The 15,861-nt window shown below is 38.9% G+C and overlaps 1 protein-coding gene across 2 annotated transcripts in view; it reads right to left on the bottom strand.

Moving 5' to 3' along the window:
* The window catches only part of ctnnd2a (catenin (cadherin-associated protein), delta 2a), a 328,733-nt gene that overhangs the window by 276,135 nt on the left and 36,737 nt on the right, over window positions 1–15,861 (bottom strand). For both annotated transcript variants that reach the window (XM_084746984.1, XM_084746983.1), the window contains exon 2: window positions 4,216–4,346. In XM_084746984.1, coding sequence (XP_084603110.1) covers window positions 4,216–4,344 — 129 coding nt within the window. In that variant the 5' untranslated portion in view covers window positions 4,345–4,346. The remainder of the gene's footprint in view (window positions 1–4,215; window positions 4,347–15,861) is intronic.

Raw genomic sequence — 15,861 nt, 5'->3', positions numbered from 1 at the left:
AAAGATGTGGTGATATGTGGAGTGGATATTTCAAAACTATCATATAATACCACACTTCTGTCCTGTCCACGCCATCAATTATTATTAGACATTAATGTGTGCCTGGTGTGGAAATGTATTATTCATGAAATGTCATGGTGCTGTGCAAAATAGACCTGCTGAAGGCGACTGTATCATATACATATACACTACCTTATCTACAAGACACTCTGTAGGACCACAAACAGACGAACGGCTACAGGGGGTGAGAGGAGAGGGGCTGTAAAAGGATGTATTGGAAAAAATTGTTTAACATACGCTCACGGCTGTACAGTGGAACATATATGTCACGCATGCTATGAAAAAACTGGTCTGTGAGATGAATGAAATGACCAATGTAGAACCCATGCAATACAGCAACATACTGCAACGTGTGTGTGTGTGTGTGTGTGTGTGTGTAACACAGCCACTTCTTTGTGTGTGAGATGAGGTAATTCATTTCCCACACACATGCTGCGTCTGAAATCACATACTATGCACTATATACCCAACATTTGACTATCAAATGCAAATAAAACAGCAGTGTGAATCTTTTCTGCTCGGCATGGATCATGTAATTTCCTGAAAGCCTTCTTACCAATTGGAGACATGTAACCAATGTAACTCATGAAAACTAATTTTTAAGATATAGCAAAGTGAAACCCTACTTATATTTAAACTGAAGCACTATTGACTAGGGCTGTGTATTGACAAGAATCTGATGATATGATACGTATCACGATGCAGGGATTACGATTTAATATATTGCAATACATTGTGATACTGTAAGAAAGGTGATATGTTGTTTATTTTTTTTCAAATAAAATTTTAGAAGAACTGCCATAACACACCACCATATGCATAAAATTAAAAATTTACATTTTTATGCAATCTGAACAATAAAGACAGATAACAACACAGTTATGTAGCAGCTGGGAGCTCCAACACGACACAAAATGAACCACTGCCATTAATCTTTACATGAATCACATGATTACAAAATGTAATATTCCAATACTCAAGTTTATAAATACTTTCTTACACCCCTATTATTGACATTATGCCAGATCTGTCTTGGTCTCTGCCGGTGTAGTGCCAAGTGATTGCATACTGCAATAATGTACTGTTGGTTTCAGACACAAAAACAAAATATCACATACTGTTTTAAAGGACTGAATTGCATGTTGGTATGGAATTTCGGACGCTGCAATAGAGTTTACGTAGGTGGAGCGCCCAGGTATATGTAGTGACTCAGTTTAGCATTTCTCATTTTCTCATCGACTTTTTAAAACAGGGGCAAGGCGATGTGGCCTGCGCAGTAACAGACCAGAGGTGTAGGTGTTTGTGTTGGCAAAAGAGAACTGGAAGGGCAAACAAGGTGAACAGATTAAAGTAGTTTTTGAGAAAACCACTCAGTTTTAGAGATGGTAACAGACATTTTATATTCACGCTAAAGGCCTGTGCAACAAAACTTTCGACCTCTGTAGCAGCACATGCAAAGTTGAGTTGATTTCAGAGGACTTTTTGAAACAAAATCAATGCAATAAATGCATTAAATTTATACCTGGTGACTATCTGGTATAGCCACAGTCTTCTAACGCTGGCCACTAATCAGCTCCAACAGAACCCCTGAAGGTCAAATACCTTGCTCAAGGAAAGGTCAGGAATAATGTCTTGTTTATCTCCCCACTGCATCCTGCATGTCTCCAGAGAAAAGAAGAGAGAGAGTGGACTGTCTGGTGCATTTGAATAGTATGTAAAATGTTTGGGTGAAGTAAAGCCGCATGGATCTGACTCAATCAGGTACGCTTCAAGGATCCAGTAATGTTAGAGCACTGAGGCATTTTCTGATGGGGAAGATACATCCCAGCAGTCACTGCAGCCATTTCCAAAAAGCTGCTATGTGGAGCTGATTAGGCTTATTGTAACACAAAACTCATGTTGCTCAAAAACCTGAATGCTAAGGCATCCATGCTGCCGTCTGATGACTGTTCAAGGAACTCATTTTGGATTTTCAAAACATTTTTCTCAGGGGAAGAGTTTTTAGAGCTGTTGCACTGCAGATGAAAATAAGACTTCAGCAATAGCTACACGCCTGTGATGTATTCCCGTTTGGGTAACTTCTGTACATTTGCTCTCTCAACGGGAAGGCGGGGGCTGCGGGTTCAAATCTGGTCCAAAGCATGGATCTGACTATACACTGCATGCGTCAGTGATTCAGTAATGTGAGAGCACTGAGAGGTTCTCTGGTGGAAGGAAAAAAAACACAAATGAATGCCATTTACAAGGGAAAAAAAGCTTAAATTGCCATCAGCACTTGTCCTTCACTCAGTAAGGGTAAATGGAATATTTTGTGGTATTAAATTAAGGAGAACTTCAGAGTCAATGTAGATAGGCAAAATGATAAATCTATGGTGTATTGCACTTGCTGATGAGCTAAATCCAAACGAAACAGCATTCCATTACACAAAGGAATAAGTCCAAGGCTAAACACAAATCACCAAGCGCAATTAAAGAGAATTTTTTTTTTCAGTCGGGTCTTTTCATCATGCAAGCAAGGGTCATGCACATGTTTGTGTGTAAGAGTTTTATACTTCAACAAGAGTGCACTGAGTAGAGTTCCTCATCTCTGCCAGGCAACGAGAAAAGAATATTTGAATGTAACGTCTTTGAAATCACCAGCATTTTGATTAGTTATTTATTAGTTATTTAATTACATGTTTTTTCCTCACTAACAGATTACAATTACATTTATTTTGTGATTTAATTACATGTAACTAGTTACATGTAAGTAATGGTTATCCAGCAGTGCTATTATCCTATTAGATAATGGATGAGTAAAATGTTGTCATAATTAGCATGTGAACTCTTGAGTTACGGCCAAAAATGTGTTTTTCGAGGTCACAGTGACCACAGTGGTCACAGTTTGAGAAAAATCCATCATCACATTCTTGATATATTGCATTCACAAGAATGTGATGACCCTCTGGCCAAAGGTTTTTCAAGGTTTTTTTTTTAAATTCTTAATCACAGAGGTCCGTCAGCATACAGTCATAAATTTGCACAAAAAATTAGGCCCATGGTTCCAACAGTATGCAAGATTTGCTGCAGACAAACTCCAGGTCCATTGGTCACATACATCCTCGCAAGCAATTGCATGACAATGTAAATATTTTTACTCATATTGTTTATATTCTTTATATTTTCCTCTAATTGCTCTATGCAATACATTTTTATGTTCTTGAATGGGAGCATCTGTAAGACGAACAATTTCTCCCCATGGTTCAATTAAGTATTTCGGATTCTGATTCTGACCACTGCCAAGCTTAAGCCTGGTGAGATAATAAAATAAACACAATGAGCAAACTACTGATTTAACTGTGCAAGCCAACAAACACACACACACACACACACACACACACACACACACACACACACACACACACACACACACACACACACACACACACACACACACACTCTGTAGTAACCAAGGCTGCTGACATGACGTCTACAAAACTCCCACTTGGACACAAAGACCTGCATTAATCAAACCGATACAGCTACTTCGCCCTTCGATCTTTCCCTCCCTCCCCTTCTCAGTCCAACATTTTTATCTCAGTAGCTTCCAAAAGAAAATATTATTGTCCTACACCCATCTCACTATTTTCTCACACAACTCACCCATCCAGACTTACATCATCCCATCTGCCTCCTCTTCTTTTCCCTCTTTGTCCTCCTCTCCTTCCTTGATTCCCACTCCTCCTACAAACCTGAAATCAGGCAGCATCATGGCCCAGCCTGTCCTCTTGCAGTGATGCAGCTACCTTCCAACGCCCCCCCATCGAGTAATTGCCTTGATTTTAATGACTTTTTCAATTATGTCTACTTGGCTACAGCTCTTGCCCTGTAATCTCCATCATTTCCATCCATTACACTCTTGTATTCCCTTGGCACCAATCAATCTTTGGTTTCTTCAAACACTTTCAAGCAGCAGAGTACCTTTTCCCTGAGTAACAGTGGCAACCTTCTGACCCACCTCATAGCAAGCTGTTCAAGGGCCATGAGGGAAGAGAAGAGGAAAGAGCAAGAGAAAGTGAGGCAACCAAACGCAAAGACGTGCCTTTCTTATCAAAGTTAACACCATACAGGTTTGGCACATGTACAACACACACATATACACAGGAGAGTTCCTACCTGCTCTTTGACAGAGGCGAGGATGGAGGAGGTTGTTTCCGTCTCAGATCTATCTCCATTGGAGGCTGGCATCACAGGGGCAACCATGGCCCCCTTCTCCTGCTCCGCAGGCTGCTCTGGCACCGGCATTGCTAATATGAACACACAAAGAAGAAACGCAGTTAAGTTGCCTGTAGTTTTAAAAGTACAAAAATGTATCCATTTATAAAGCCTGCTCAATAAATCTGCTTTCTTTGTTTGTTTAGTCTCCCACTTTGCATCCATGCAGAATTATTCAATCAATTCCTCTTTGGAGAAACAGAACAGTAGTATGGGAGCAACAATGCAAAACTTGCGACTTCTTCAATCATTACATCTCTGTCATATTGTCCATTTTTCACATGCATCATCACTTATGTCGGAAAATCATCATGTGCTACAAGCAACAGCTAAAGTCAATCTATATTTGTACTTAAGTTTCTACCAAAAAAAAAAAAAAATATTCATGTTGACTTTTCTGATGTACATTTGCTGCCACTCAGTGCTATTCTCATTCAACTGAATCTGAATTTTGAAAAACCTGAAATTCAGATTAAGCTACTTTAAATTCAGTTTCCCAGAATTCATATACAAATAATAGCATTTATCAAAACACCAGAAATGACTTCGTTCTGATTCGTTAGAGATTTTCATACTGAGTCGAGCCTCCTCAGGGGATGCAGGAGAGTTGCAGAGGTTCGTATTCCGTCTAAGAGCCATAATTCAGTCAAACCTGAACACACAAATACATTTATTTGGAGATTCAATGTGACTTACACTTTCAAAGGATATTATTATATTTTTTGTGTGTTGCAAATAAAGCATAGAAATCATAGGGGAAAAAGAGATGCTCCTTTTAACTCCAGAACCTGCCTGAGAATCATCTCCTTTTTAAGCTTCAGTATTAAAGCAATGCATTGATAGCTGTTTGTATATCCAGGATTCAACCTTTTGTTTTTGGGTCAGATATCTACTTGCCCAAAGTGATTTTTTATACTTGTCCTTAAACGGTTTTATTTATTATTGAATAACAACAAAGACTGAAGTTAATTGTAATGTTTCATCTAGGCCTGCAACGTCTATAGGGAAATCCTCATTGTTAAGCCCTGATAGGTACACCGCACACAGGAACAGCTGATAACTAATTTGATAAACTTTTAATGGTGCCAATTTGCCAAAATATATCTAGGGGGGTCAAGTTGTTGCTCAAATCATGGATAGACTTCATGGCAGCATTACACTTCCTCTTTACTTTGGGAAATGTAGTTCCAAAACTTGAGATCATGGTTAACAAACCATGCTTAAATAACAATAAAAGCACAAATAATAATAAGTAAAATTATAATATTAATGGATTTTGTACAATATATTTCTGATGAAGGATGTCCAAATAGGTAACCCCAAATATCGCGCAGTTGTTTCATTTTTTTCTGGCAGGAAATTAAATCAAAGTGGTCTGAAAATAAATGATTGCACTGTGATTAACTTGTATTTGTTCTACTCAGCAGCAGTTGAAATACTGTTGTATTGTGTCACATAACTTTTATGTTATGGAAATAATGCTATTATAGATAAATCATGTTTGAATTAACCCATAAAGGGTAAATACAACTTGTGAAGTCATTTTTTTTTTTTTTACATTATACCAAATTTAAGTTCATATAGGAAAAAATGTAGAAAATGACATAGCATGACACTTAATGTCAGGTGAAACCAGTCCTTTAAACATGTCAGTCAGTCAGTGTGCCTCTACAATACTGTGGACACAGTGAATGCTAGTGCCATGACTGAATGAATACCAAAACCTGGACTCCAAATATAAACGGCAATTAGTCTGCAACACACACACACACACACACACACACACACACACAAACACTGTCACACTTCTCACCTGTGTCACTGCCAGTATGTCACTTCACAAATAGGGGTCCTTGTAGACTCGTTAAAATGTGATGCCCCACTTATCACGATTTTAATTACTTTATCTAGGATACAGGAAAGTGAGGCGTGTCTCTAACTGATGAGAGTCTCTCACAGTTATTTTGATTTTACTTAAAAAACACAAAACGTCTGGGTCTTTGACCTTGATCAAACACCGCCTCACCAACTGTGGCAAATTAGCATCAGTCCTTCATAGATAGATCAGATTTTTTTCTTCATCATAAGGCCTGAATACATTAGAGAACAGATGCATCACCTGACACTTCTATGAGCCATCTATATCTGTAAAATTGCTTATAATTTAAGCCTTTTGTAACATTAATTGCAATTGTTTTAAATTATCGATAAAAAGCTTCAGTGCCTCTTTCCTGTCTGAGCGAAGAGCATACAGAAGGAAATAAAAAGTCAGGGAAATCAGGATATTGGTCTGTGAGTTCTAGAGAGAATACACCATGGGGACAGGATTTTGTCAATACAGCGGCCCTGATTCCAGTAAAAGACTAAATAATCAACAGACTGACAGTCGGATTTCATCATGGAGTCGACTGCTTTATAATTTCCTGCAAATTTCACCCTTTCACTTTTAACATGACATAGAGATGCACAACTAGACTTCTGCCGTACAAGTTAGGGTATATATTTTATTGTTTTGCAGTTTTAAGCAGGCTTTTTGAGTGCAAATATTTATTTACAATAATGTAACTTAGAGAGCTTAACAGACAGTACAGGGTAAGTGAGCCTTTAGTATTAGGAAAGTCAACTAACAAAGTCGATGAGGATCCACACAGCCTGCAAATCAAACATCCACTCAGTCTATCAGCCAGTCAGCTAGCAACCAGACAGACAGCCGGCCAGACAGGGTGGTGTCGGTAAATAAAAGATGCTAGCGAGATGGCCCGCAGATGGTTATTTTCACTCTCACTGACAAACACCACTAGTGTGTCTGGCATCTCCCCTCCTAAGTGGAGATGAGTCACCAGAGTTTGGCTCCTGAGCAACCAGAACCCCAGCAAACTAAGACCACAATATTACACCAGCTGGCTGACTGCCGCATTTCTCTTCAATGAGACAGCCAAGTATGCAAGTCAGTGGGCAGAGAAAAGTCTTGCCTCACTGTCTTTTAGGAGTCCTGCAGTTGTTTCTCACAGTAAACACCTCCAGCAATGAACTGGAGCCCTGCACCGCCACAACAGAATGAACTGACGTAAACATGAGCTCCATCAATTATTTAATCTGTGGCTCCTTGGCAATAGTTTTGAGCTGCGGTGGTTTGGTTTGGTTTCCACAAACCATCCAGTTATGTCAGACCTACAACCTGAAAACAACAGGTTCCAAAAGGATTCTTCCTGAGGCTGAGGTTCTAACCAGAACCATTTGCCTTTGATGAATCCTTACTTAAAAAAGGGTTAAGACTAAGATTAAGAGAACCCTTTTCATCCAAACAACCCCCTTTGAACCTTTCACAGATGGCTCTAGGTGTAACACTTTATGTTGGGTTCTGGGTAGAGCCCTCTGAAAGGGCTTCAAGTGGAACCTTTATAAAAGGTTCTACCAGGAACCAAAAAGGGTTCCCATTTGAGGACAAGGAGAACTATATAGTTCTGCTAAGCACCTTTATTTCTAAGACTGTACTGTATTTTCAAATAGGCATGACAGACCTTTGCATGGCAGGAAAATCACAGGTGTGACTAATAACATTAATGATGGCTGCATTCCATTTAGCTGTGCCAGTAAGCCATGCCTGTGTGCCAGCCTGCACAATACCGGAGCCCCTGCACTGGCACACCAAAATGAAATGCAGCCGTTATTAGTTACACCTGTTTCCACAAGTCACAATGTCTGTACCCACTGGCTGTGTGGGGTTTTTTGTATTTTCAGGAAAATTTGCTAATCTACATTGTATAGTAGAACAATTGATTCATTATTGGCTTGTGGCTGTTTTGTGATTTACTGACACTAAGGAGCAGTGCTTTATGGCATCAGCTCATATAATATTCGATTATCCCACTGCTTTCTGACGCAGTATTCACATTATTTCGTAAAATGACAGATACACACATGAAATACAATAACATTCTGTGAGCAAAGCGAGGTTTGAGTGATTCCGCTAAGTGCATTCTTGTAGTCAAAGCCTGAATCACCAGAATCACTGACAGACAATAAATCTGAATCCAAACCCAGCAGCAATACAATTTTTGAGCCTCTGCATACAACAATACACATCATTGTGAGCAATTTATTGTGTGAGGAAGCCAGTGATCATGTATAGAGAAGGCACAAACCCTTTGTGATTAGTGTCCAGACAGGTGCTGTGTTCAGAAAATTGCAAAGTTGGCTCACTGTAAATTGGCTGTTTCACAGATAATCCCAGTGCCTACACATTCGCCATCAAATGTCACAATACTCCACCACCCCAATGTTATTCCTGGGCTATTGTCAGCAGGCACAGTTGAGCTGCTATTGAATAGATGTGTTACGTCCTGCAGGGTACAATGTAACAGGAACCTCAGCTTAGAGGGGGCTTTTGTAGCTCTGGGGACACATTTAATTGTAGCACATTCTCACTGATTTGAGTTGTGTGCAGCTCCCCGTTGGACTGAGGAGGAATGATGGCCTGACATTTCATTTGGCTCAGGCCTAGATAAGACATGAAAAGCTCAGACAAAGCCTCCTGTTTTTGACAGCATGGTGGAGGACCCAGCATTTAGCAACTTCCTTGGAGAACAAAGTCTAAACAGCAAAAGAAAAACTCCCAACAAAGAAAAAAGCTACACGTCACAGTTTTAAGTTTAACTACTACACCTACTAATTTCTTTAGACTTCTACAGTCTGAAAGGGAGAAAACCAAACAGTCAATCAAGGAACTACTCTATCTTACCCTTAACACCTTTAAGGCATATGTGGGAACTATAACTCAATCCTAAAGCGCACATATTAAAACATACACTATGTGCACCTTGTATTTGGACAACATAGAATAAACACACGTATTCATGATACTAATTACTGTTCCTTTTTGTGTAGCAAAGACTTTCCAGATAGCCAACATACACAACTGCGGCACCTTGACTCTGTTTGACCTGTTTGTAACAGAACATAAATTAGTATCATTGATAACACGTGTTTACCCAACCATGTCATGTCAAAATGACTGCTGTGAAAAAGGGCTACTATCCACCTACAGCATCCATGCTTCAATTCATTTGCATTTATGTAATTTTCTATAATGTGTTTTCAAGAGCAATTATAAAGCAGGTAATTTACACTAGAGTTATTTAGGTAGTTGGACAATGGAATAAGCTGTGGTGAATGAATTGCTGATTTTTCACCTTGGTGTATGATCTTTAATAGAAATGTCTTCACTGTATTTTGTCCACTTCAGCCTGCTAGTATGGATGCTGCATTATAAAGGTGTATCCTACAGTACAGAATCACACTCCTTATGCGAGTGAAAATTGCCACAGTTGGCAAAACACATGGATTCATTAAGATCCAATGGTACAGAGCTGTTATTTCTCCTTTCTTAAAAGAGTAGCGTACAAAACATTCAGTTGGGGGCTTCGCATCTAACCCCGCACATTCACCGGTTAAAATTACAACTGTCCGTCTTAACTGTCGCTAATTACCACTAATTCTGCGGGCAACTCGACTGCAGGCTGAAAAAAAACTTTTGTTTGCTTTGTGTCCTTGCTGCAAGGCAAGTCAGTGTCTATACTCACCAAAAGATTGTTTATGAGAGGCATGACTCAACCCGCAACTTGCGTTTTGGCTTTCTTTTCCAGGTATATATTCACCTGCGATTCAGTTTTCACAGCAGCAGAGAAGCTGCACGTGGAGGAGACTTGATGTTAATGACGGAGTTCATTAAAACAAAAGAAACTAAAGTGATGGTGAATGACATCGACACCAACCAGGTGCATTTATAAGATTAAATAACTATATACGGAGGCCTTTACAGTAAACAGGAGAGTCTGTGTTTCTCTGTCAGAAACTGTCAGGCCTCGTCAGAGCAGAGCGAACAGGTGAGTGAGGGGGAGGAGTCAGATTGATCACTAATCAACCGCCTGTTTAAAAAAACATAAAAATGCTAAAATTGGTCACAGACTATACCTGGGTGTCCGCACAAATAAAGCCTGTAACATCATGCTGTTCACAGACAGTCTGCTGTCATTAGTTTAACAGAGAGACAGCAAGAGGGCCGTGTCTAGAAAGGAACCCCAGACCCACGAAAGATCGCGCGAGTTCTTTTCATTTTACGAGGATCAAGGGATACAAATCTCGCGAGATATTTGCAAATAAAAGGCCTCCCTTCTATTCATTCATTTATTTATTTATTTAGTTTATTATACAGGAGAAGATTAAAAGTAACATAATAACAATTAGTTACAATTAATCGAGCCTGACTCAGTTAAAAACTGGTTTACAGCAGGTTCCTGTTCTGCAGCACATGAAAGACAGAAACACATCACAAAACAGTAACAGTCAACAAAAACAAACAGCAACACGAAACATTTAAAGAGTGAGGGACTTGAATGAAGTATGCACACGTTATAATGTCTAGACACGACTGAGAAAGGTGGGCTGATGTTTTTGATGTGGCGGGCCATCATAAATAAAACACTTCATTCACACAGCCACAGAGTGTTTGATGAAACACTGATCACTGACCTGTTGTGATGGAAAAAGTACTCAGCTACCTTAACACAGTAAAAGCATTAATTCCGCAATGTAAAAATACTTAATTACACGTAAAAATCTTGCATGTAATTATTTGCCAGAATAATCTATAGATTACTCAATTACTAAAAGACATGTAACATGTAGGTAAATATAAATATCAGTACATACTCTCTGTTCTTTTTAAACTATTTTTGTGTTTGAGTCATGGACGTTACTGATATATGCAACCTTTTATCCTCCTACGAAGCACTTTGTAACATTGCCCAGTTTCCAGGTTTCAGTTGTTCATTTGTATTAGCTACAAGTGTGCACTTGGTTGTTCCTGTCTGCTCGCAGTCGAAAAAAGTTCCTCTGCTCCACACACAGGCAAACACACATGAACACATGTACAAACACAGAGGTTACTCACACCCTGAGTCACAGGATTTGGCAGGACGGGCACCTCTGACCCACGCTCACACCACGACCTGACAGGCCTCCGCACCCGCTCCTTCCAGCAAAACACACTTTAAATGAACATGTGTGTGTTACACCAACACACACAAACAGGCCGAGGCATTCAGTACATGCACACACCTCTGAAGTTCATTGGGGTGTCCTTTCCCTTTACCCCCATGACCCATGAGCTGTCTGACTCCATGCTTTGTTGGCTCTGCAGCATTGTCCTGCTCTCCCCTCTAACCTTATCTTGTCTTTGTATCCTCTTTTTATTCTTTTAAGTTTTACATATTAAAATCTAACTGGTTTAGCTGTCTGGCTAACAGTTTGCAGCAAGCTTTTTTATTCCAATCTCCTGCTCCATCTCCAGGTCACATCCAAAGTATTCTGTGATCAGGAGGCCATGTTCTCAACATGTTTGAGTGGGTGGCTTCTCTAGGGAACACAATCAAAAACATGTTTCTACCCTTCACATGAAATGACACGGCTTAAATATTTACAAGGCTTTGAAATGAAATCTAAGTTGGAAAGATGGGTCGCATGACGGCTCTGCAAAAAGGAAGAGGTTCCTTGGGGGATGTGAAACACTGTGGGTGGAGTGTGAATCCTCCTTCACATCTGCTGTCCACTAACACAGAGGTTCTCAATTTGTTCTCAGTCAAGGACCCCTTAAAAACAATAGAAAATATTCCCTTGGATTAGAGACAGCCAGTTCCATTTATAGGTGATGTGTTTGTGATGTGTGCTTGACTAGTAGGAGGAAGGTTTATACCTACATTTATTAAGTTATATAGAATGTAGTCTATGAATTATTTTAGTTTAAAAGATTCAAATATTATTAACTGAACCATGAAAAAATAGAAAAATCTAATATTGATGACATGATATATGATCATTCAAATGAATAAATCTGAAAACTTTTCGCAGACCCACTGACCACAGACCCCTGGAGGTCCCCGGACCCCTATTTGAGAACCACTGCGCTGACACACGATTGGTGTTTATCACAGAAGAAATTTTGGTACGTCACAATAGGAAAAGCACAGGTGTAAATCATAAAATGGATGCCATCTGAATTGATCTCATTTAGCTGTTTCGGTTTCAGGGCATGCTGTCAGGCTGTCATGGCTTACTGGGAGCTCTCATTAATGTTATGAGTAACACCTGCGCTTTCCCTACTATGACAAGTCAAAATGTCTGCTGTTAAATAAGTCTTACCTTCTCCAGACCAGGAAAATGTCTTGACCGCCAGCAAGGGAAACACAGGCTAGACAGCACCGTGGATCAATGGACAGTGAGGCAGGAGCTACTCCTCATTTTATTACTAGCATATCAAAATATTTAATTTCCCTATTTGGTCATTTTTTCCTTACTTTCAGACCTGCTGTTTAAAATAATCTCAAATTTTAACATATAATATTTGGTCAAATCACTAAATATCCCAACATAAATCCTTATCCTTAACTTTTTATATATATATATATATATTTTAACAGATTCTTACAAAGCCAATAGACTTTTGTCATGACAGTTATATTGATATGAAATAGGAGAATAAACGCAGGTGTTACCCATGACACTAATTAAGGTCCTGTTCAATTAAGTGTAGCAAAGCCTTTACAGTGAGTCAACATGTACAGTCGCAGCACCCTGACTCTGTTTTACCTGAATGTTACAGAACCTTTTTCCCAAATTCCTTTTAAAATTCACATAATTAGTCAATAATATTATACAACATGGTGGCACTGAAAATATGACCACATCTGAGCTAACCTAACATCCCTCAATCTTCAAGACCTTGGTCAAATTCTGAGTTGTTCATGCAGCCATAACCCCTTGAATCTACATTCCCATCATACATACCATTAGGACCAGTTATTAACATTTTTTTTTTTTTTTATTGTCTGTGTTGTTTCTAGAAAGCACTCTTAGCAACCATGGTGTCACTCATAACGTTCGCTTACAACAGGAAACTAAACACCACATGTCATAATGATACCCAAACACTAAAAAACACGTCATATATCATTTACATCCATGTTCAAATCAATTACAGCGTTCAAGTGAACATTATATCATAGTCCAAAGAAAACTGCTGGGTGTTGCTGTCTTGCTTGAAACAACGTTAATTTATTGAGTGGCACGTGCATTACAGCTGCCAACAGCTGTCCAATTAATCCACAGAACGGCGCCACCTACTGACTAGATGGTGTAACACCACTACATGAGAATAAAGGCTGCATGTTGTTCTCTTGACCTACAACAAAGGCAAAAACTACAATCAAGGAAGCAGTTAACACTGACACTGATACTAATCATTTTTATTGTTGGTATACAATTTTTCTAAATTGTGACCGATCTTAAGGGGGAAAAAAAGATTGTACTGGTCATTGATAACAAATTTATTACAAAAGCAAATATAAGTACAAGGTAAGTACGTTAGTACTAATAGGTGTAAAAATTGTATATTTTAATACAATATTATAACAACTATGATAATAAAATAAATAACTGTCTTACCGTTTATGTTCAGCCTCCTTATAACTTTTAGGGTGTGTTGTTTTTAAATGTTTGAAGAGGTTACTCACTCTCTTTCTTGTCATTAACAGTGCATCCTGCTGCATTTTTATGTACAGGTGAAAAACAGCACCACAACATGTTATGTTTCCTTTCTGCCGTCTCTTAGAAGTGTGATAAGGAATAATGTTACCGTGAGCAGATGTGCACTAGATTCTCATGTCTTTTTCCACAGTCAGTGACATGGGTGAGCTAATAAAAATGATGGGGCTAATAACTGGCACAAAAATTATACAAAAGCACTGAAAACTCTGGAAGTGATGCAGGTACACTTGTCTTGTATTATTGATAGTTTACTGAACGAAATCAATACCAAACAAGTAGCTTGTGGATCAATGCATCGATCCTGCAGAATCAATCTGCCCCACTGTAGCGTTTGCCAAACTGCATACAAATAACTGAGAGAGACTAAGTTATCCTCATGACTTTTAAATGTGCTTAGTGACCAAAGACTGCATTGATCTTTGAACAGCATCACAGACACAGTCAATACAGGCGGAACATGCTCCATTATATTTCCTTTAGGTATTATCAGATTATATGAGTATATGATGTATTTGGTATTGCTTTAAACAGCTCTATCGTACAGCTAAAGTCAAGACTCATGAGGAGTTCAGGAGGCTTGATAAACTGGTACCTTCTTATTATATTATCAATTATATCTGCATGGTTTTTTTTAAATGTTATTTTAGAAATTGTAATTGAACTTCAGCTTCTGAAGGGGGCCATGCCAGAAAAAAATGAGGGCACCACTGGGTTAGGGTTAACCTGGTGGGCTTGTATGATGCAGGCTTTATAAACTCTCAAATTCTGGATTGAAATATTTGCATTTATTGCATCATTAAAATTGTCTCCTGGTGAAAAACAATAGCCTGTCTCACACTATATGTTTTGACAATGAAGTACCCACTCACCACAAGCTCCTATTAAGTGCAATACAACAGCTTAAAGCATCACACTACCATCATTTCTACATGGGCCTTCAAAGAATAATGTTGCGTCTTACACGAATAGCATGATCTAATAGTGATCACCTGTGGTCATTACACTTCCAGTCTTCGCTTTAACAACCTGCTAAATCTATACATCATGCAGACGTTTCCTATATCGACAACGAGATCACTTATTTGTATTCAGGTGTAGGTTATTATTTGAAAGAAGCAGGAATGATATTGACAGCAGAAATGGAGGTTTTATGTTCAAGGATGAGCCTTAAGAGTCAGTCTTTTTATTCATAATATGTAACATGCTCGAGGCTGCATGAAACTGTTGAGGCAGGAAGCCTTTTACAATGGATTACTTCTGAGAGTCTGACACCAAAATCTGTTTATCACCGATATTTATCAAGCTAAAGACTACTGCCCTGGATATATGATGCATGTCATTGCATAGCGATGTCTTAAAGCAAGCATTGGGGACAGTTGCAACAGGGGTCATTTGCAACCAACCTCATTAATTCAACATCTGCTGCTGCATTTATTGAAAAAAAAGCTCGTAGGTATGAAAGTAATTCCTTTGAGAGCGATATTTCTGTCATACTGAAATGACTTTGTATCTATGTGTGTGTGTTTTTTGCATGAATTAATCAAAACTTACTTAGAGTCCTTGTTTTGTTGACTCCTTCATCACATGGTTTAGGTCAGTGTGTGTAATTAGCACATGATGTTTTGTCATGTCATGGTTAGGGTGGGGACTGTCGCAACACGCTGCGCCCAAGATAAGGCAAATTAAATCAGATTACTCAACATACACAACTCATTGTGGGGAACTTAAAAAGATAGTTCACCCAAATACAAATGCGTGTTACAAATGTTCCATTCTTCCTGTCTTACACTGTAAAATAGAGAGATTGAATAGCATTGAATAGAAACTGAGAGAAATGCAAAAAGGTTGCAACAGTACACAGTCTTCCCTTTGCTGCAGCCCAGAAATGCATGGTACAAAAAGAGATTTAGCAGTGCAGTGCTGTATATTATTTAGCTGTGGCTC

The sequence above is a fragment of the Lutjanus erythropterus genome, chromosome 21, assembly GCF_056507025.1.
Source record: "Lutjanus erythropterus isolate fLutEry1 chromosome 21, fLutEry1.hap2, whole genome shotgun sequence".
Classification (NCBI taxonomy): Eukaryota; Metazoa; Chordata; class Actinopteri; order Lutjaniformes; family Lutjanidae; genus Lutjanus; species Lutjanus erythropterus.
This window is presented reverse-complemented; position numbering and strand designations above follow the sequence as displayed.